The sequence below is a fragment of the Zalophus californianus genome, chromosome X, assembly GCF_009762305.2.
Source record: "Zalophus californianus isolate mZalCal1 chromosome X, mZalCal1.pri.v2, whole genome shotgun sequence".
Classification (NCBI taxonomy): Eukaryota; Metazoa; Chordata; class Mammalia; order Carnivora; family Otariidae; genus Zalophus; species Zalophus californianus.
In genome coordinates this window covers 82,838,501-82,862,235 of record NC_045612.1, presented here as the reverse complement: position 1 = coordinate 82,862,235, position 23,735 = coordinate 82,838,501, and the positions used below count along the sequence as shown (strand labels likewise).

At 41.0% G+C, this 23,735-nt stretch overlaps 1 protein-coding gene across 4 annotated transcripts in view; it reads right to left on the bottom strand.

Moving 5' to 3' along the window:
- Positions 1-214: 214 nt before the first annotated feature.
- Positions 215-23,735, bottom strand: part of FAM120C (family with sequence similarity 120C) — a 111,431-nt gene continuing 87,910 nt past the window's right edge. The window contains exons 11-17 of one of the 4 annotated variants that reach the window (XM_027608063.1): positions 16,217-16,331; positions 14,359-14,568; positions 12,821-13,022; positions 9,520-9,658; positions 9,081-9,138; positions 4,924-5,089; positions 215-3,223 (exon numbers count right to left, since the gene is read on the bottom strand). In XM_027608063.1, coding sequence (XP_027463864.1) covers positions 3,054-3,223; positions 4,924-5,089; positions 9,081-9,138; positions 9,520-9,658; positions 12,821-13,022; positions 14,359-14,568; positions 16,217-16,331 — 1,060 coding nt within the window. In that variant the 3' untranslated portion in view covers positions 215-3,053. Of the gene's footprint in view, positions 3,224-4,923; positions 5,090-9,080; positions 9,139-9,519; positions 9,659-12,820; positions 13,023-14,358; positions 14,569-16,216; positions 16,332-23,735 lie in introns of those variants that run through there. The other 3 variants (XM_027608064.1, XM_027608065.1, XM_027608066.1) reach the window with 3 other exon arrangements.

Here is a 23,735-nt window from a genome sequence, read left to right as displayed (position 1 = left end):
AAAGTGCCTTTAGAACATCCAAATAAAAAAGTTCAGCAGGAAGCTAAATATGCCCTTCCTTTTGATGATTCTTGTACTATTTCTCTTGCCCTGATATTCAACTACATTTGGCTCCTAAATCGCTGTGCAACATTTCTGAATTGAGAGAAGCATATCCCCCACTTGCAGAAAGGGATCCAGAAATGGGAGAAGAAATCAAACTTCACACACCCAAAATTATTTCATTTTTTTTTACTAAAAGAATAGACTTTTATTAAGCACTGTAAGTTTCTTTCCATCAGCATTAACAGAACAACAGACCAATTTCCATCACAGAACAACTCCTGAGACATTTTCATTCCTTTCTGAAACACTTCCAGAAACTCCTGCAGTTTCCCCTAAGAAGCATCCATTCAAACTTACATTAATAAACTATGGAGCTTTTGTGGTGAGGTGGGCCAAAAAGGCAGGGAATTTGGAATCTGGGAGTGGGAAAGAGAAATACATATTATCCATCCACTAAACACACTGTCAAGAGCACAGGAGAAGAGATATTAACACAGGAAAAAACAATGAAAGAATTTACTTTTGTCAACATCATTTATCAGGGAGCACTACAAATCATTGACTCCTTGCAGTTAAAGTTTCTTTAACCTAGTATGTTATTCTAAAAATAGAAGAGAATAGAATAAAAGAAAAGGAGGGGAAGTGTCTTCGGGGAAGTAACTAAAATGAAGTCATCAGATTTGGCAGGGTTATGAGAGATTAATAAAATCTGAAATATTTAATTTGCTTCATTTACATGAAAATTCACTAGTCATTAGTTACTACCAACACGGACAAAAAGAGCATCTATGAAAGTACAAGGGCAATGTCAAAAGCTGAAATCGGCACCCTAGCACAGGGGGTATTTTATTTTGCTTTTAACTTGGAAAAGATGATTTTGTAAAAAAAAAAAAATGAAGTTATCTTCTTAGAACATCAAAACAACCTCTGACAATATTGAAGGTAATTAGCAGTAATAAGGGAATAAGTGCACTGAGCTCTACCTGCCCCAGCAGACTACTGCAATAAAGTCAAGGGAAAGAGAATGTAAAGTCAAATTAAAGATGCCAAAGTCACGAGAGGGAGAAAAATATAGAGTGACACACAATGGAACAGTGAAAACTTACCCCTGTCCCAAAACCCCAAGCAGATTTAGGAAATATGCATCAGGAAGTGAACAAGTATAATGATTAAACCTTAGTAGAATTCTACTAGCTACTTCAAACTGTGGTCTACTTGTATTGTCATTTCAAAGGGGGGGGGGTCTTAGAGACTGAAAGGGTAGCACTGACATGCCCACACGAGCCTTCTAAGGTTCCAATGGACTGGATCACTATAACCAAACAGTTACTTCCACATTCTTCCTACCCTACGTAAGCATTCCTCCCCCCACCCCCTCCCCCACCTTAACCACCCACCCTAATGCCTTGTCTGGCTGTTTTTCTCAGTGATCAAAAGAAGCTAATGTGACTTGGCCAATCAATAATGCCAGAAAATCAAGATGGAGACCAAAATCAAATGTCACTGGCCAAAGCAAGTGCCATTTCTTGGGCTTTAAAGTCTACCCAAAGTCCTCCTGGCTCAGAATGAAAATGATGCAAGTGAGCAAAAGTTTGTCAGGCCTGGTTCAGACCAGACTGGCCACTGAATAAGGGTGCGAGTTATAGGCTGACCCCAAGACATACCAGCAGAAATCAAGAAGAACTGCAAGTCTTTGGGAATCAGTGGCTATATACAACCAGGGTGCTTTTGCCTGTGGCCCTACAAGGTCAAAGGGTCATTTCTGGGGGTACCTATATGACTTTGTTCAAGAGAGGCCACACATATCATAGTAAGAAACGGAACCTTGAGTAAAGGATGACAGTCTCTTCAAGTGGTACTCGCAGCAAAGATCAGACCCACTTTCCCCAATTTGTCCTCAGATAAGAAAAAGTTCATCTTTCAGTAATGAACCTGAGCCTTTCTGGCTTCTAAACTGTATATTTTGGCAGATAAATTAAAATGCAGGAATGTGGCCCTTTATGGTTCTTTCTTATAACCTTCCAAACCCAAAATGCTGAATCCAAATAAAAATCAAGGTTGGAAGTGAGCCACTTATTTCACCCGAGCCAGGCTAGGAGAAAGCAGAGGTGTGTGGAAGGGAGAAAAGCAAGCCTTTTGGCAAACTGGAATCATCCCTGTCAAAGCAGCAATTTTACTTCTCACAGTGAATGCCTATAAAATAAATTTTCTTAAGGCTGTGAGAGTTAACAATACTGTCATTTGATTGTGTCAGATAGATTCAAGATGCACAGAAACAGTTAACTGAAGAAAATACCTTTCCATAGAAAATGGTGTCTACATACTTAATTTAACTCAGCTCAGTAATTGTGGTCATTTTTAGAGCTTCGAAGGATTCCTCCCTCTGTGGCTCCAGAAAGAAATTTCCAAGCCACCTAAGTGCATTACCAAATCCCTCTCTTGCTGGACATAGAAATCCTAACCTTCAAGATTTTGGTGAAAGGCTGGGCAGCCTCTCTTCCACTAGAAGAGAGGGGACCAAATTAAGGGAGCAAATTCCAAAGAGGAGGTCTCTGTACACTTTGTTCCTGGTTATATCTTGCTAGGTGTGCACTCTCGTCATCTTGCTTTGGTTTATGTAAGAAGTGTCTGGGCAGGGAGAGAGGCATTCTAGGGCTCCCTCCCCCTACAAGTTGTGGGTTCTTTTAAACTGGGCCAGACTAGGATTAAACAGTCTGAGACTGTTTCCAATCTCTCATGATGCACTCATTGTAAGTGGGCAGTGAGCAAACAGCCTTCTGGTTGTCTGGGAAAAAAAATCACCAAGGACCTACTGTGGGTTAAGGTGCATGGGGTTTTTCAAAAAGAGAGAGAAACCCTGCTAGAAGTCTAGTCAGTTGAATTCCTGTAGAAATGGTACTTCTTGGGCAAGAATATCACAGAGCCCAAAAGGAGATGTGTAAGGCTGGAAGCCTCAGTTCCTGAATGAAGACACAATGCTAATCTGTTGTAAGCCATGTTCCCATCCCTCATACCGAAGCTGCTGAGGAGGGAAACTGGAAATGCAAGGTTGTCTCAAGAGTATCTCCGGCAAGGAAGAACAGCTTTTTTTGTCCTGGACAGATTCTGGCCTCCTCAGGGGCTGGGAGCCTTTCCAGAATGCCCCTAAAGGCCTGGGCCAGAGTCCTCTGAAGTCCTCCTTGCAAAGCAAATGAAAAGATCCAGTAGTCAAAATGTCAATGAACAAATAAAACAATCTAGGCATGTAAAATCAAATTGTCGATTTCCTCACACTTCCCTACCCCATCTTTCCAATGCTAGTCCTCTCTCCTTCAGGGATTCATGGCAATCAATTCTAGCCTGAGGCCAGTTTGACCCAGGAGTTCCAGATGAGATTTCCTCCAAATTGGCTGCAAGCCCTGGTAATCACCTCTCATCCCCTTTCTCTCTCTGAACGAGGCTGTTCCCCCAGAAGGAAATGCCCGAATCTTCCCCACGCCATTCCAACCTCCCTGTGTTCACTCTATGGGATGTGAGGGCTCTGTTCAAGATTAAACTTGTGACAACCCAACTGTTTGTTGTTCTGAACAGGCAATCTCTGGAAAGTACTTTTTGTCTGCTTTAGAGAAGCCCATCTTCACATAACTGATGGGCTGTGACTCAGTAAGGATTTTAAAGTGTGGTCTTTTGAAACCCACCACTCCATAGCAGTGGAAGCATTTCTGGGAAATTCAGTAAGTCCTCTGGGACATCACCATGTATGTATGTATGTGTGCATGCACGCACACACGCACACACACATATATTTATATATATAAAATATGTATAGATAAATAGATCTGTCTCTTTATATAAAGGGTATGTGTATGCATATAGATACACACATTCATATATACATCCACCCCCCCACACACCCACACACACACCCACACACACACACACACACACACACGCATGCACTGTCTTTTCAGTTCCCTTTCGACTCAGTTTTAATACATCGATTCCCACCCTTTCAGGGTGTGGGCAGCAGGGAGTGGGTGAACTGCGCCACATCTTCTATTTTACAAACAATGCATTAGTTCAGAGGCAGGAAAAATCTGCCCAGTACTTTTCCGACTCACTAGAATCCCCCAGTACAAAGGCCATTGGTAGTTTTTGTTTTTGTTTTTTTCTAAAGTGTATAAAATAAAATAACAAATAAAAATAAAATAACCAATACTATTTCACTTCCCTGAAAACATTTACCTATCTGATTGTCAGGCCAGAGTTAGAGGTGGTGGTACAAAATCCTGGGTGGGGTGAATGGGGAGAAAGAGTGAGAGGAAGGTACGGATTATATACCAAGGTCCCACTACTTCATAGAGGAAAAAGCAAGTTAGGAGGCCACAGACGGCAGTCCCTACCCTACCATCCATGGGTTTTGTAAATGAGCAACATGATGAAGACTCAGAAAACCAAAGCTGGAACTTTTCTATAGGGCCTTACATGATGACACCAGATTTCTGACAGACACTGCCTTACTACGCTCCCAGGGGAGGCAAAGAGAATATTGGCACTTCGTATTCAATTTGAGAATAAGAGCTAGTCCTGCTGCCATTCATCTCTGCCAGAGCTTCCCCAGAAGCAGACCACTAAGTCTGGAGGTCCAGAGGAAGACAGGGAATGGGAAAAGATGAATACAACAGGACATCCCAATAAAATGCTGGATAAGTCTAGGGTAAGCATTTATGTCCTCCTCTAACTTGGGCCTACAATCAGAAAAGTATAGGTTTTCCTCTCTTCCTGATCTGCTGAAGCCATCTTCTGCTTGTTACCCCTCCTTCTGCTGTGCCACAGTTCCTAGCTTTTGCTCTCGTAAGCGGCTCTTCTCCCCATTCTTCGCAGGGAAGTAGCGGTTACCATTATTACACATGCTGCTGTCTCTGGGTAAGGCACACTGGGATGGAGCTGGAAGATGATGATCACTCTTCTCTTCTTTGATCAATGTGCCATTGTTTCCATTTACCTGGGAATGGGACCGACCCTGATGAGGCTCCAGGGACTTAGAAACTCCATCAGAAGTGCCCTGTCAAAGATGGAGAGAGTCAGTGGAAATGGTAATTACCCAAACATGTTCCTAAGCTAGCCTCCAGAAGCTGCTTCAGTTCTTCAAACACAGCAGAAAGCCCAAAGCTTGTTACCATCTAGTAGTACACTCTGATGACTGTCCTGAGAACTTAGGGTGACAACAGACGGATTTGACCAAAACTCAGTGACCATGACAACCACATAATAATGACATAGCTATCATTTATAAAGCTTTACAATGTATTTTTCTAATACTAGTAGGAACCCTGAATGGTAGACATGGTGCCCCATTTACAAAATGAGGAAGCTGAGGCTCAGAAAGGTTAAAGTAACTCACTCAAGAACACTCAGATAGAAAGTAGTGGGGTCAGGATTCCATGCCAGGTGGGTCAGTCTCTAAAGTCTATTCTCTTTAACCGCTGCACAATACTGTCCAATGCTGATAACTGGACATGTAAATGAAAGGAAAGGAAAATCAGAAGATCTCTGTGCACTATTCCACAGAATCTTTCATAACTAAAAACAGTCACCTGTTTTTCTGTTAATTCCAGGGACATGACTGCTATTGAAATGCTAATGACATGACCTGCATTACCTTGCAGTGCAGGGCTGTCTCTCCATGAATGTTATTAGGAAAATAGCAGCTTCCGATTGCTAAGTGGTTGGGCATGCCAGGTACTCTGTTGTCCATTTTATGAATAAGACAAATGAGGCTCAGAAAAAAGTAAAATGATTTGCCCAAGGCCACTGGCATGCCTAGACTTACATCCAAGTCTATTTGACTCCAAAGACCTCATTCTTTCCACTAAGATACAATACATAATGGAAATCTTATTTATCTATCTATTTATTTATTTATTTTAAATTCAATTCAGTGTAACAGAAATCTAATACCTGTTGAACCTGTGGTCAATTATAAATAATAATTTTTATTGAGTACTTCCCATGTTACGGGCTCTGTGATAAACACTTTATATCATTTAATATTCATAATAACTCTGTGAGGTAGATGCCAATTTCTCCATTTTACAGACAAGGATACTAGGGCACAGGGAAGTTAAGTAACTTGTGTAAGGTCACAGACCCAGGAAGTGGCAGAGCCACATTCAAAGCTAGATCATTTGGCTCCAAAACCTGTACTACATAGGCACTACTATAAAGTGTTGCTCAAGAACCTGGAAAAAAGATGCAACTAGTAAAAATCCGCACAATGGATGGAATTAGCTACCTGAGGGAGTCGACAAAGAAATCAAAACATTACCAATAAGTGACTTAAGAATCTGAAAATACACAATACTCCAGTGGCCTAGGAATAATCTCAAGAGGACAGGACTATAGGGTCACCCAGCTGGCTCAGTCGGAAGAACATGTGACTCTTGATTTCAGGGTTGTGAGTCTGAGCCCCATGTTGGGTGCAGAGATTACTAAAAAAAAAAAATAAACAGACTTTAGAAAAATAAGGAACGCAGGACTATAATGTAAGCAGATTTAATAAGCTGGAACAATGATCTCATACTCTGAAGAAAGGGTGACTGAACAGAAAAAGGAGAGTCATCAAGGCAATCAGCCGCAGCTGTGCCCAGAAACGATGCCTTAGTTAAAAACAAAGTCAACATGAGAATCTCCTTGGCCAGGCTACCTCTGGAGTAGATAACAGTATCCCCAGTAATCTTAGCAAAGAGAAACTTAAGATCATCTACCATCCCTTCTTTTCCCTTAGTTTCTTCATCTGTAAAATATAATAATACTATTTTTTTAAAATTCCTATAAGGATTCAATGAGACACTCCATGTAAAGCACTTAGAACATGTTGTGCGTGGCACACTGTTAAGAAAATAAATGCTAGCTAATTGTTTTGATTCCAAGTCCCCAAGCAAACTTCCAATACCATGGTTTCCCTTGCAGCTTACACTTAAAGAAAGCAAGCTCTGGTAGAAATGGTTAAGAGTGTATGCACTAGGGTCAGCCAGACCTAAGTCTGAATCTTGTCTCTGCCAATTAGAGTTGTTATACTGCAGTGGAATCAGGACAGCACAGGGCTTTGGAATCAGCTCAGGATGGAATGGCAACACAGAGATTGACTTGATGGGTAATTTTGGGCAAGATGTTTCATCCTTCTGAGCCTCAGTTTCCTCCTGTTTAAAATGAGGAATAATAAACACCTCACAAGTATTTATAAGAGTGACCAGAAAAGAGTACGTGTATAATATATCACAATAATTACTGTGGAAAGTACTTGATTGAGGTAAAGTACTGTGAATTCGTACCTTTCACTAAATCTTTCACAGATCTTTCAGTATCTTTCACTCCCTCTCTCCTCCCCAAGGCCACTCTTTCAGCCATATCCACATAGCTATTTCTGTGATCTTAATGTGAGTCAACCCGAGAGATAGAGCTACTCTTATTGTACCAAAAAAAAAAAAAAAAATCCGGTTTTTCAGACCATATACCTAATGATCAGACCCTGAATCATGGTGAGTTAATCAAGGCTGTATTACCTTATGGGAGCCTATCTGAGCGACCAGTTTTCCTTCTAGGTATAATCCCTTGTATCTTACTGAACAGCTTCTGGAAAAAGTTGAGAAGCTTTGGAAAAATCCCAAAGTCCTTGCTCTCCTTGCTCTCTGACTGGTGTGGAGGACTTACCATTCTAGTTCCATTTTTACCTCAAAATAACATTAAAGCAAATATGTATCTTTGAGAAAACATTAGACAATGGGGATTAACTGGATGCAACAGGGACTGTATACAGTCCCTGTATACACAGGAGAGCTAATTTGGGACTGAGAACATGTCAAAGTTGCTTTGCAGTATGGTCTCATCAGTGACCCTTGGGAGGATTAGAAACTGCATGTAAAATGTCTAGTAGAGGGCTTGGTAGAAAGGGGGCACTCAAGAAACAGCTGCTGGGGCGCCTGGTTGGCTCCGTCGGTTAAGTGTCCAACTCTTGATTTCAGCTCAGGTCATGATCTCAGGGTCGTGAGATCCAGCCCTGCGATGGGCTCTGTGCTGGGCATGGAGCCTGCGTAAGATTCTCTCTCTCCCCTCTGAAAAGCAAACTGAGGGTTCTAGAGGGGAGAGGGGTGGGAGGATGGGTTGGCCTGGTGATGGGTATTGGAGAGGGGGCGTTCTGCATGGAGCACTGGGTGTTATGTGCAAACAATGAATCATGGAACACTACATCAAAAGCTAATGATGTAATGTATGGTGATTAACATAACAATAAAAAATCAAAGATAAAAAAAAAGATTCTCTCCCTCCCCTCTCCCTCAGCCCCTCCCCCACCCCTGCTCATGTGTACTCCCTAAATAAATAGGAAGGAAGGAAGAAAGGAAGGAAGGACGGATGGAGGGAAGGAAGAGAGAAAGAGAGGAAGAAAGAAAGAAATGGTAGCTGTTATACTATGAGGAGCCCAGCAGGCTGAGTCCAGTACAAGATTCTGATTCACTATAAGATTAGGTTCTTCATATCTGGGAAGAAGGGAATGTCTAATGAAGACCAGCACAAACTGTGTTATTAATTCAAGGTGTACATTAGAGGAAAGTTTAAGACCATTTTGAGCCATTAAGAATAAACAAAATGGCAACACTTCCTTCCCTCTCATATTCAGCAAAGGGCAAAGGCCAATTTTCTGAGCATCTCTGGTAGTCCCTCAGAAAGCCTGAGCAGCAGACAATCCCACTGTTAACTTCACTCTGGCCCTTTATGGCTGCACGTAGCACATACTATACTAGGTATGGGTGTTCAGGACACAGTGCCTGGTTTCTATCCTGTGGTCTCACTCAGGGAAAAGGATGACACTCTGCAGCATTGTGGGGACATTCTGGGCAGGCTAACCCTCACTAGACAGCTAGAGAGCAAGAGAATGAAATCAAATGCTGGGAGAAGCTAGGAAAACAGTTCTCCATGCCTGATCTGATCTTTTACAAGTTAGCTGAAAAGACAAGAGGTATCAAACAGAAGCTAGATAATCTCAAAACAGGGCTTACTTGTTTGTTTCCTTTTTTATGTCCTTTGGATCCTCTACCCGTCTGTTCTTTTCCATGCCTGTAGAAAGTGAGGGAAAAAGTGATCCTGAGGAACATATAGAGTCCACATCCACATTTTCACTTAGTTAACTACTCACCTCCTCTAGGAAGTTTGACCCTCTTAAGATGCCCCTCCTCTGTGTTACTACTGTAAACCTTTCTCTCTCTCATTTCTGTATCATACTAAATTGTTCTGTGTCCCATAGCCTCCTCTAGGGCAAAAACTTTTTCATTGAGGCAGGAAACTGAGTGTATGTTTGCTGAACTAAACTGAAAACTGGCTTTAAAAATGGAAAGTTAGTTAATGCCTCTTACCTTAATAGAAGTATTCAATAGTTGGGCATTTTCCCAATGGCACCTTGACTGACATTAGCTCATACCAACCTATTGGAATACATACCCTTTTCCTGGCCCACCGACAGAAACAACTTGCATGCCAAAAGAGCCTCGGCCCCTGGAGGACCTGCTGCCAGCCCACTGGCCCACAACCATCCCGGCAATCTCCAGTTTTCCTCCTTGGGGCGGGATTGGATGGAGACCTGGAAAGACAGGAAGAAGGGCAGTGAATGCTAAGTGCAAGGTAGGTAAGAGGTGGAAAAAAAGATCCTACAGCGCCCCCTACTCTGCTTATTTCCATTTCTCTATGATAAAGAGAAATAAAAACTCTGGGGGTCTTTATATATATATATATATATATGTTTATATATATATATCGTCTTTATATATATATATGTTTATATATATATAAATATATATATATATATATTTATATATAAAGACCTGTGGTGCCTGGGTGGCTCAGTCCTTAAGCATCTGCCCTCGGCTCAGGTCATGATCCCAGGGTCCTGGAGTCATGATCTCAGGGTCCTGGGATCAAGCCCTGCATCAGGCTCCTGGCTCAGTGGGGAGCCTGCTTCTCCCTCTGCCTGCTGCTCCCCCTGCTTGTGTTCCCTCTCTTGCTGTCTCTTTCTCTGTCAAATAACTAAAATCTTAAAAAACAAAAAACAAAAAACAAAACCTCTGTGGCGCCTGGGTGGCTCAGTCGTTAAGCGTCTGCCTTCGGCTCAGGTCATGATCCCAGGGTCCTGGGATTGAGCCCCCAGTCGGGCTCCCTGCTCGGTGGGAAGCCTGCTTCTCCCTCTCCCACTCCCCCTGCTTGTGTTCCCTCTCTCACTGTCTCTCTCTGTCAAATAAATAAATAAAATCTTAAAAAAAAGAATCTGATAACAACAAAGGTTCATAGTGGAAGCATATTTAGGGACGGGGGTTGAAGATCTGTAGCACATCCACTTTGGCAAGCTGGATGTGGATGACTCATTTTTCAGCTGCAGATCCTGGCACATAGTAGGCATTCAATATCTGTTGAAAGAATGAGTGTCCTAAAATCTAGTTATTAGAAAATTATATGCCAAAGCCACTTTTATTTTCCCTTCTTTTTTCTTTTTATTAAAGTTTAGTTGGCACACAATGTTACATTAGTTTCAGGTGTACAACATAGGGATTCAAGACCTACAGAGTTACACTCTGCTCACAAGCACAGCTACCATCTGTCAGCATGAAGCACTATTACACAATTCACTGACCGGATTCCCCATGCTGTACCTTTCATCCCTGTGACTTATCCATTCCATAAGCAGAGGCCTGTACCTCCCACTCCCCTGCACCCATTTTGCCCAGCCTCCCCACCCCCCACCTCCCCTGTGGCAACCATCAATTTGTTCTCTATTTATGGGTCTGATTCTGCTTTCTGTTTGTTTATTCATTTGGGCCAAAACCACTTATCTTTTTTTTTCTTTCTTTATTTTTTATTATGTTATGTTAGTCACCATAGAGTACATCATTAGTTTTTGATGTAGTGTTCCATGATGCTTTGTTACCACTTTTCTTTTCCTTTTAAGTTTTTATTTAAATTCTGGTTACTTAATATAAAGTGGGCCCAAACCACTTTTGATTCAAATATGTACCACTACACAATGGAGGCTCAGCCAAACTACCAAACTAAATGGAAAATAATGAAACTAAACAAAGTAATTTATAATTAATAAGCAAGAACAGCAACAGTTGAAAACCAGAACCAATTTAAGACAAGATAGCATATCTCCTTAAAATAGGAAATTCCAACTCCGTATATATGTATGAGCTCACCAGCACAGCAGAGTAATCTGGCACAAAGGGAAGCCTTCATAGAATACAGAGTTCTAGTAAACCTTTAATTTTAGTTTATGGAAAAAAAAAAACGAACGTTAATAACCCTTCGCTCAGTAAGCAGGTTGCCAGTAAAGAGCCCTTCAATCATAGGACAGTGGGAGTCTAAGGAACTAGGGTACTAGCTAGTCCTAAGAAGGCTAGAAAGACTTGCATTTGGGGATCTTGTTGTGGCCTTTCAGGAGGCAAGGGGTTCTTCATGAACCACTAGTAACTGGAGACCAGGCATCACTGGGAGCTGGGACAATGGCAAGGACCTCCCGAGAACTTAGCCTTAATTAAGGCTGTCTTCTGAGACACAATAAAATCAACATGCAAAGAATGAGAGCAAGGATCTCTAAAGTCAGCTTCAAGGAATGGAATGAATGAATGGCTGGCTCCCTGGTTTATAAGGCTTGATCATTACCTGACTGAACAGAGCAGACATTCACACTGCTCATCTAAGTAGAGCCTTGATCCTAAATTTAAGACAGACTTCAACTTCCAGCTTTATTTTTTTAAAATGAGCAATAGACAACAAACAGGGGAGCCTGGGTGGCTCAGTCGTTAAGCGTCTGCCTTCGGCTCAGGTCATGATCCCAGGGTCCTGGGACCAAGCCCCGCATCGGGCTCTCTGCTTGCTGGGAAGCCTGCTTCTCCCTCTCCCACTCCCCCTGCTTGTGTTCCCTCTCTCACTGTCTGTCAAATAAATAAATAAAATCTTTTAAAAAAAATAGTCAACAAACATCTTCAACCATAGCAATGACACTCCCACCTGATCACAGAAACTTGATTTCATGTCAAAATGTCCCTATTAAAATATCCTGTTTTGCCAAGGTTGTTTGAATTATTAGGATCAGTATCTGAGCTACCTAAGCATGACTGTCTATTCGTCATTAAGCCACAGCTCAGGTGTCACCATGATTTATACTTATATATGCCTGTGTGTATGTGTGTGTATTTGTTTTCCCCACTAAACTGTAATCCCCTGGCGGGTACAAACTGTGACTTATTTCTCTCCATGCTTCTGGAAATGTGTCAGGCCTACCACCAGAGCAAAAATGGGTACATCAGGTATGGTTGTCTGTTGACACTGGTCATTTACTCTTACCTCCCATTTGGTCTTTCTGGAAGCTCCTATGTACATCTGCCTATGGGGAATGAGTGAGCTAACCAGCAACTATGATGATCCAGTTCACTTGAGATATAGTTCTCAAAAGTAATAAAGTAGCTCCTGGTTTCTAAATCAATTACTTTGTGAGTTTGGTTGGTGAGAGTCAAATCCTCAGGGACCAACCACCTCTATGGAGCATGGTCTGGGAAGTCAGTGGACTTTCTTTCCTAGGCTACACCCATCCCTGTCAATAAACTCCTCTTCAAACTACCACCACACAGCCCATAAGGTAAATTAGATAATATATATATGAAACTGTTGATTCTGTATCTGGCAATAATTACTGGATGCATTATTACAAAACAGACTGAGGATGACAAATACGTCATTCTTAGGTACTGACCAGCAAATCCCCGGCTCCGTCCTTGAGGGGGAGGTGGCATTGAGCCCATGGCTCGGGAATAAAGTGAAACAGGGTAGAGAGAGGGCACCATGGGAGGCACAAAAGTAGGTGATGGAAGTAGAGCCGAAGGTGGTGGATGGTTCATGTTGACTCCTTCAAGGATACTCTGTCTCATCTTTTCCACTTTGGTTGCCAGGTCAGCCTTCAAAGGAAGAACAGAATTAATAACAGCAACTGCCATTTTTTAAAAAGATTTATTTATTTATTTTAGAGAGAGATGGGGAGAGGGGCAGAGGGAGATGGAGAGAGAAACCCAAGCCTACTCCACAGAGTGCGGAGCCCGGCACGGGGCTCGATGTTACGATCCTGAACCAAAACGAAGAGTTGGACGCTTAACCGACTACATCACCCAGATGCCCCAACAGTTGCCATTTTTTAACTTCTATGTTTCAGGCACAGTATTGGGCACTCTAGGTATAGTTTCACAAATCTATTGCCATTAAGAGAACTGAGGTCTGGAGTTCAATGGCTCAAGGAGCCATACCCAGGAAAACCTGCCTGGCACTGTTTGCATGACACCAAACTATCATATTAGCTCTGACCGAGGGCTTGTGAGGCACACTGACTAGGTCAAGGAAGACAAATATAACCCTAAGTATTTACTGATGGTCTATCACACGACCAGAAACAGGCTAGGTTGTTTTTTAAGGGGGAAATAACAGAATTAGATGAAAGAATAAAACCTGACATACGCCAACCTTTTTAACCTTTTCCTCCATACCCAGGATCAGAGACCGTGACCTCTGTCCAGGATAAGTCCAGGCCTCTAGGCCAGAGGTCAACAAACCAGTTCTGAAAAGGGCCATATTGTCTCTGTCACAACTATACAACTCTGCTGTTGTGGGGGGAAAGCAGTTATAGACAATATATAAATGAATGAATGTGGCTGTGTTCCAATAAAACCTTATTGGAATAAAAATTCCAAGTTTTGAATTTTGAGGTAGTTTGCCAATCCTTGTTCTAGTCCCTCAGCGCATTCCCCCCAAATGGATAAAGGAGCAAGTAAGGGTGCCTTTCCTCATCTTTCCTAAGGCTTCAATGTAAAAAATCCCCTGCTTCTACTCTGTCATCTACTTTACCACCCTCTTCTAGTTCCAAACATAGTTCCTTTATGAAAGATATCATCACTTGCAAAAGTAACTTGCAGTTTTTTTACAAATAAGGGAAATGAAATTCTAAGAACTGCAGGAAAGGCAGTATATCTGAGTATTCCATGGGAAAGAAATACTCAGAGTAAGAAAACAATATGAAAATTTGAAGTTCATAAAAAAATATTTTCCAACATATGATTTTATAGCATGTACATATCAGACTCTGGGCCTTTGGGCTGATCCTTGACCAAGTTAGGTTAATGGCAGACACATTCTCCCACTTCTCCTCCCTCCCTCTCCAATGTCTCTGCTCCTTTCCACCCTCTGCCCATTCATCCCCACAGCAGATCAGAGATGGCCCTCAGCAGCCGCCCAACTTGCTGGTACCTGGCCATCGCAGAGCTCAAGCAGGGATACTCGCTCTCGGCCTGCTTTAATTAACTTGCTCTGGAACAGCTTGCCATCGAAGTAAATCCAGGGGCAGCAGTGCTCCCACGGGACTGGTTGGCCACAGGCATCATTAGCAAACAGAGCTGTGTCAACCCCACTCATGAAGAGGGCAGCAAGCTGGATCCCTCGGGCATCCAGTTTCTCAATCTGAAACCACCACAGAAGAAAAACTACTATTAAAAACTTACTGTTATTGGTTACATTTACTCTTATCCCCGTTGTGTTGATTATTCTAGTTAAATCTGAACATGCTGCCTTTTAATTACAGACATTTGAGTGCACAAGTAGCTTCTATCCATGTCGTTCCAGGAGACAGTTTGAAAGATACTCATTACCCCCCACGCCCCCCAAAAAAGACATCAGCTTTAAAACTTTAAAAAGACACCATCTTGAGATACCATTTTTTTTTGCCCTGTCAAATTAGAAAATAATTTAAAAATTAAAGACAAAAAAGAACACCCAAAGCTGATGAGGAATGTTATGTTACACTTAAGCAGTATGTCAGTAGCCCTGAAAATGTTCACATTTGTTGACTCAGAAATTCTATTTTTAGGAATCTATTCTAAGGAAGTAGAGCTGAGAATAAAGCTCTCTGCATAAAGATCTTAATGATAACATTACATATAGTTGGGGAAAACTGGAAACCAAATGGCCAATGTGATAATAATTAAATGATACATACATGTAATAAATTTATTACACTTTTTTAACACACAGAAAATATGTGCTATGTTGTTTAAAAATACAATATGTGATTACATCAACAATACCTCAACTACGTAGAAAATGCATGGCAAAAGATAAAGAAAACATCAAAATGTTTATATTTGTTATCGCAAGTGAGCATGTTAGATGCCTTCAATGGGAAAAGGGGAAGTACTTGTAGGTCCCCTCCTACATGTGATCTGGCCTCAGTAACTGCTTTAGTGCCAAGCAATATTACGCTTACTGTAAAAAGGAACCAACATTGTTTTCCTTAGACTGTTTTTGTCTTTCCCTTAGTTAACCTCACTCAAATTAAGATTTTTAAGTCCTACTGGACCACATCTTTTCCAAGTTCATCCTAGGGCCTCAAAAGACCATGGCTACTGAAGTCAGGAGAGGGGTGGCCTGCACTAATAGCTGGTCTAATAACTAGTATTACTGGATACTAAAAATATGCGAGACTGTTCTAATAAGTGTTTTGCATGGGTTATTTTATTTAATATCCTCATAACCCTACAAGTAAGGAAACTGAAGCTAGAGAGGTTAAGCAACCTGCCCCAAATTACACAGCTAGGAAGTAAGGAAGCCAAGATTCAAACCCAAGGAAGCCTGGCTTCAGAGCCTGCCCTCTAACCTAATATGTTCTAATGCTTTCAATTATATGGTGGATTTACTTTCTGCCTTATGTTCTTCTAGACTTCCCTCTAACACCCAATACATAGTATTATAAAGGGAGGGTGGACATTTACTCAGAAACAAACAGAAGACACCAGGAAAAATCCCCTGTAGAGTATCTTGCAAGAGTCAGAAACCCTGACCATGGTTTGTGGCCATGACTGTGGCCTATACTTGTACTGTATAATATCCATTTTTCCTGTCCATTCTAACCCATCCGTATGGGAGCAGCGGTAGAGGCACCTCTTGGTTTTATTAACAAACATACATGTTTGGCTAAAGTGAATCAAACATTTACCTGCAGAACTTATTCTTCTTCCCAGCTCCGAGGGGGGGGGGTGGGACAGGGGAAAAGACCAAAAGGAAAGCTATGAGCTCAGAAAAGAAAGAATTTAAGTGAGGAAGATCAAATCACCTTGAGTTCTTGAAGTTGATCTGGTTCATAAAGCTGGCTAGATACTGCCTGGGCAAGGAAAGTGTCGAGCTCATGGCGATGCAGGATTCGGCCACCGGGCCACTGAACCATGTACCTAGAAAATAAAAGCATCGTTATTGAGCCACAAAAGCTCATTTATTCATTTCACAAACATTTACGAAGCTAAGAACCTATCATGGACTGGACTCTAGGCAAGGTTTTGGCAATTCCAACAGAATAAAGTAAAAGAGTCTCTGCCTTTGGTTGCTTACAATCTGGGTGGTAGAGGAGATAGGCAAGTGTATCAACAATGATGGGAGAGTGTGGTAAATACCAAGATAGAAGAATGCCCAGGGTGCTACAAGAGCACAGAAGAGGGCAAGGCTGGAAAAGTGAGAGAGGTCATGCTGAAAAAAGTCAGTAGGAGCTGGGTTTCAAAGGGCCTGTAGGAATTAGCGAAACAAAAGGTGGGGAAAGGATGTTCTAGGTTGAGAGAACAGTACACATGAAGGCACAGGGTTGTGGAGTCCAGTATGATATAGCAGGTTCCATAATGCTGGAGCTAAGCAGGTTTGCAGTGACAGAAGGCAGGATTAGAAAGTAGGCCAGACTATGGAAACCAGTATGGAGGTTCCTCAAAAAATTAAGAATAGAACTACCATATGATTGAGCAATCCTATTTCTGGGAATATAGCCAGAGGATATGAAAACACTAACACAAAAAGATATCTGCAACCCCATGTTCACTGCAGCATTATTTACAATAACCAAGACATGGAAACTACCTAAGTGACCATTGATGGATGAGTGGATAAAGCAGTTGTGGTAATATATGCAAATACAACAGAATATTATTCAACCATAAAAAATGAGGAAATCCTACCATTAGCAACAATATGGAGGACGCTTGAAGGCATTATGCTAAGTGAAGTAAGTCAGACAGAGAAAGACAAATATTGTATGATTTCACTTCTATGTGGAATCTTAAAAAAACTGAACTCATGGGGCGCCTGGGTGGTTCCGTCGTTAAGTGTCTGCCTCTGGCTCAGGTCACGATCCCAGGGTCCTGGGATCGAGCCCCGCATCGGGCTCCCTGCTCCACAGGAAGCCTGCTTCTCCCTCTCCCGCTCCCCCTACTTGTGTTCCCTCTCTCGCTGTGTCTCTCTCTGTCAAATAAATAAATAAAATCTTAAAAAAAAATTGAACTCATAGAAAAAGAGATCAGAGTTGTGGTTACCAAAGGTGTGGGGGGGGGATTGGGGGAAGGGGAGGTTGGGGGAAAACTTCCACTTATAAGATAAATGAGTACTAGAGATAACGTACATGATGACTATAGCTAACACTGCTGTGTGGTTGTTAAGAGAGTAGCTCCTACTATGAACTCTCATCACGAGGAGAAATTTTTTTCTTTTTCTTTGTATCTATATGAGATGATGGATGTTAACTAATCCTATTGTGGTAATTATTTCACAATATATGTAAATGAAACCACCATGCTGTACTCCTAGAACTTATACTGTGATGTGTATCAATTTTTTTCTCAATAGAACAGGGAGAAAAAGGCCAGATCATGAAGTGTCTCAAAAAATAGGATTAAGGAATTTGAACCTTGGTTCTGAAAATATAAGAAGACACTTAAGGATTATCAGCAGGACAGTGATAGCGACTGGCTCACAGGATAAGAGACAAGAGGCATGGATAACAGTTGGGAGGCAACTGTAGCAACCTGTGGCTGAAGAGGTATGAACAAAGGCACTGGATCAGGGGATGGAGAGGACCAGGGTACAAAGACAAGAGCTATTGAGGAAAGGAGATAAATCCATAGGATTTGGTCATGCATGTTAGGAGAGGGTAAAGAAAAAAGAAGAGTCTAAGATTCCTAGAATTCTGGCTTGAGTAGATGGCCAGATGATGGGGCCATTCCCCAAGACAGGATGTTCACCAACTAAAATAAGTATTCTTTTTAAAAATTATTATTATATTCAGTTAGCCAATATATAGTACATCATTAGTTTCTGATGTAGCGTTCAGCGATTCGTTAGTTGCGTATAACACCCAGTGCTCACTGATGAGTATTTGACCTGAATTTCATGAACTGAATATGTTTTTGTTTTTTTTTAAAGATTTTATTTATTTATATGACAGAGACAGAGACAGCAAGAGCAGGAACACAGCCAGGGGGAGTGGGAGAGGGAGAAGCAGGCTTCCTGCTGAGCAGGGAACCTGATGTGGGACTCCGGGATCATGACCTGAGCCGAAGGCAGCCGCTTAACGACTGAGCCACCCAGGCGCCCTGAACTGAATATGTTTTAATATTCTAGGCACCAAGAATGCAGAAAGAGGAAGAGAAAGATGAAAATATACATCTATGTCTTTGTCTGTGGCTTCCTGAAGACCCACAAGACAATGATGATTCATATTTATTGGAGCTGTGTGAGACTTCAGAAAGCTGGCATTTAAAGCAAGGGCTGGTCTCTTCTGAGGGGCACATGGAATGAATTCCTGGGGACTCCGATCCCATCACTACTACTAGGAGGCAGTATGGTGCCCTGGAAAGAGCCTGGGCTCTGCAGCCAGGCAGCCTGGCTTTGAATTTCTAACCTGCTTTTTCCTTACCCAGAACGATCACAAAGGCACAGACAGCGCTACTGCCATTACTCTTTTTTCAAGCTCGACTGTCATTTCCCTGAACTCCAGGGTGTTTTGGGGACTGCAGGACATGCCGACAAGCCCTGTTGCTTCTTTACAAACTAAGTTCTAAATGACTGGGCTTTCCAGGAGGTATGTTCCTGGGCCACACAGAAAGAACAATTTCCACCCTCTTCCCTGTCCACACATTCTCCCTTGGAAAATTTATTCATACCTTATAATCTATTTTATACTTTTTAAAAAAGATTTTATTCATTTATGAGAGAGAGAGCACAAGGTGGAGGAGGAGCAGAGGGAGAGGGAGAAGCAGGAGCCCAACGCAGGGCTCGATCCCAGGACCCTGGGATCATGACCTAAGCCGGAGGCAGATGCTTAACCAACTGAGCCACCCAGGCGCCCCTATTTTATACTTTTTGATGCTATATTATATAGTGCACAATTCAGAGCTTATATCTTCTATCAATATAAAATATTCTCCTTTGTCCTCAATGTTTTTTTGCCTTGGGGACTATTTTATTTATTTTCTTTCTTTGATTTATATTTCCTTGATTTAATTTTTCCCATTCTTTTATTTTTAATCTTTCCATCTTATTTTGTTGGCAAAATGTGAAGCAAAAATAGAAGAAAATGAACAGAAATGCAATTATAGTGGGAGACTTTTAAGCATACTACCATTAAGCTTTGACATGTAAAATATGCCTAAAACACATTTAAAATCACAGATTTGAACAATACAACAAATAACATTCAAATGCTTGACTGATTTTGTACAAAGAAAACATATTCCTTTCAAGTGGCCACGTGAGTTCCCATGAGATCTAGGACCTTGTCTGTTTGGCCCTGTCTATTGTCTTGTTTCTTATTCATATTTATTATAAACTATCTAGCATAGTACATGGCATAGAGTAGGTATCAGTAAAGATTTATTAGGGGACTGACTGAATGCATCAACCAGGTCATGGAAAACAAAACAAAACAAAACAAAAGACAACCCAAACCAAAAAACCTCAACAAAAATCCTCTAAAGCCAAATTGTACTAGTCACATCCTGACTACTATGAAAGAAAAACTGACCTAAAGGAGCTCCGAAAGAAGTCAAGTGTGGGAGACAGGTAAGCTCACCAAAAGACTAATACATTGAGAAGGATGTGACTTTATAAGTTGAACAGGTTGTTTTGGGTGTTCTTAGGAAAGAGTGACTAAATTCACCTGGGAGAATCAGAGAAGGCCTCACAGAGAAAAGAGTATTTAATTTCCTAGGGATATGAGATTTTTGGTCAGTTTGGTTTATACTTGTTAATATTAATTTGCAATTTTTCACGTTTCTCTAACCCTCGTATGATGCATGGCAGAATGGATGCTCAAACAATGTTTGCTAAACAAATGAGTCTGTGGCAGGATATTCAAAAGGAAACGCTAGCTCCATCTTTTGGCCAACACTGCTAATCAGCCAGCCTTGAATGAATTATAAGAGAGGACAAGGGTGCCTGGGTGGCTCAGTCGTTAAGCGGCTGCCTTCAGCTCAGGTCATGGTCCCAGGGTCCTGGGATCAAGCCCCGCATCGGGCTCCCTGCTCCGCGGGAAGCCTGCTTCTCCCTCTCCCGCTCCCCCTGCTTGTGTTCCCTCTCTCACTGTGTCTCTCTCTGTCAAATAAATAAATAAAATCTTTAAAAAAAAAGAGAGAGAACAGTGTCCAAAGAGAGTGAATGAGACAGCAGGAAATAGTAATTATTAAACCAACCAATATTTGGTGATGTTCATCATGTGTTATTTGTTAAATTATATGATTCCATTTGGGATTTATTCTAGAAAAACTACAGGATTACTAATTCCCCGCAGAAGTTCCTCAATCTCAATGACAAGACAGCTTGATTACTATTAGTAGTATTTACGTTATTATATATACTATGTACAAACATTATATATTACAATATATGCAGCAAACTGTAAGTTACTCATAGGAATAACATTTACTAAATGCCTCTTGTATTCTAGACTCCTTGCCATAAACTTTATATACATAGAACACAGTAGCAAAGAATACTACAGACTTGAAGTCTGACATACTTGGTTCCAATCTAGGTTCTACTACTTCTTTTCTGTGTGATTCTGGGCAAATGCTTCAGCTTCTATGGGCTTTAGTTCCCTCTCTCATCTCTAATATGGGGATAATACTACCTACATCTCAAAAGGTTGTAATAAGTAAGGGAGAAAATGCACATAAAAGCACTTAGCAGCATAGATAGTGCCTACCATAGCAGCACTACTGGTTACCATTTGTAACTGAGCCAATTATGGTCTAATTCTTCCTTTACTATTTGGTGAAGCCCCCATATCATATATTAAATTCTCATATATACAAGGATCTGTTTCTACCCTACTTATTCTATTTTTATTTCTCATGCCAGTACCATACTGACTTAGGTTTTAAATATGTCTTAATATATGGTAGTCTCCCGTTTTACTCTACTTCTTTTAATTTTAAATAATATTCATGATTTTATTCTGATTTCAAAAGTTCATTATCATTCAGAAAATATGAAAAAAGCAACAAAAAAGTATAAAGAAAATGAGAGATAAAAACTGAAATAATTTGTACTTTTACCATTCAGTTATTACCATTGTTAAGATTATGATTTTGGCTTCCTTCTTCCTAGCATCTCAATTTTCTCTATTTCAATATATAGAATACTGTATCTTGCTTTTTTCACTCAACATTATGAGAACTCTTCACTCATTAATTACTTTTCAAAAACATTTATCTTTCATTTTCTTTAAAAAAATTTTTTTTTCATTTGATGGGACACCTGGGTGGCTCAGTTGGTTAAGCGTCTGCCTTCAGCTCAGGCCATGATCCCAGGGTCCTGGGATGGAGCCCAGCATTGGGCTCTCTGCTCAGCCAGGAGCCTGCTTCTCCATCTCCCTCTGCCCCTCCCCCTGCTTGTGCACGTGCACGCACACGCTTTCTCTCTTTCTGTCAAATAAATAAAAACTTTAAAAATCTTTTTTTCATTTGAGTATAGCTGACACATGATGTTACATTAGTTTCAGGTGTACAACTTAGTGATTTAACAAGTTTATATATATATATTAAGATTTTATTTGAGAGAGAGGGAACAAGCAGTGGGGAGGGGCTGGGGGGGGAGAGAGAGAGAGAGAGGGAGAGAGGAGCAGACTCCCGCCTGAACAGGAAGCCCGATGAGGGGCTCCATCCCAGGACCTGGAGATCATGACCTGAGCGGAAGGCAGATGCTTAACTGACTGAGCCACCCAGGCGCCCCAAGTTTATATATTATGCTCTGTTCACAAGTGTAGCTACCATCTATCACCATACAAAGCTATTAAAATATCATTGACTACATTCCCTATGCTGTGCCTTTTATTCCCATGGCTTATTCATTCCATAATTGGAAGCCTGTATCTGCCACTCCCCTTCACCCATTTTGCCCAGCCCCCACCCCCTCTCCTCTGGCAACCATCACATTGTTCTCTGTATTTATAGGTCTGATTCTGCTTTTTGTTTGCTTATTCATTTGATTTTTTAGATTCCACATATAAGTGAAATCATATGGTATTTGTCTTTCAGTCTGACTTATTTCACTTAGCATAATACCCTCTAGGTCCATTCATGTTGTCTCAATGACACAATCTCATCTTTTCGTATGGCTGTATAAAATTCCATTTCACACACACACACACACACACACACACACACACACACACACACACACACACCATTCTTATCCATTCCTCTATTGATGCACAGTTAGGTTCCTTCCGTATCTTTGCTATTGTAAATAATGCTGTAATAAACACAGGGGCGCACATATCTTTCTGAATTGGCATTTTTGCTTTGTTTGGGTACATACCCAGTAGCGGAATTATTGGATCATATGGCATTTCTATTTTTAACTTTTCGAGAAACCTCCATACTGTTTTCCACAGTGGCTGTACCAATTTACTTCCCATCTACAGGGCACCAGGGTTCCTTTTTCTTCACATCCTCGCCAACACCTGTTATTTCCTGTACTTTTGATTTTGGCTATTCTGACAGGTGATATCTCACTATGGTTTTGATTTGTATATATCCCTGATGAGTCATGTTGAGCATTTTTCATGTGTCTGTTAGCCATCTGGATGTCTTTGGAAAAATGTCTATTTAGGCCCTCTGTCCATTTTTTAATTGGATTGCTTTTTGGTGTTGAGTTGTAGAAGTTCTTTATATATTTTGGGTATTAACCCCTTATCAGATACATCATTTGCAAATATCTTCTCCCATTCAGTAGGTTGTCTTTTTGTTTTGTTGATTTTTTTTTCACTGTGCAAAATCTTTTTGTTTTGGTATAGTGCCAACAGTTTATTTTTGGTTTTGTTTCTCTTGCCTTAGGAGACAAATCTAGAAAAATGTTGCCAGGCCAATGTCAAGGAAATTAGTGTCTATGCTCTCTTCTAGGATTTTTATGGTTCCACGTCTCACATTTAGGTCTTTAATCCATTTTGAATTTGTTTTTGTGTATGGTGTTAGAAAGTGGTCCAGTTTTCCCAGCACCATTTATTGAAGAGACTATCTTTTCCCCATTGTATATTCTTGCCTCCTTTGTTACAGATGAATTGACCATGTAAGTGTGGGTTTATCTCTGGGGTCTCTATTCCATTCCTCTGATCTTTGTGTTTATTTTTGTGCCAGTACCACACTGTTTTGATTACTACAGCTTTGTAGTATATCCTGAAATCTGGAATTATCACACCTCCAGCTTTTTCACAAGATTGCTTTGGTTATTCAGGGTCTTTTGTGGTTCCACACAAATTTTAGTATTATTTCTTCTAGTTTTGTGGCAAATGTTGGTATTTTGATAGGGATTGCATTGAA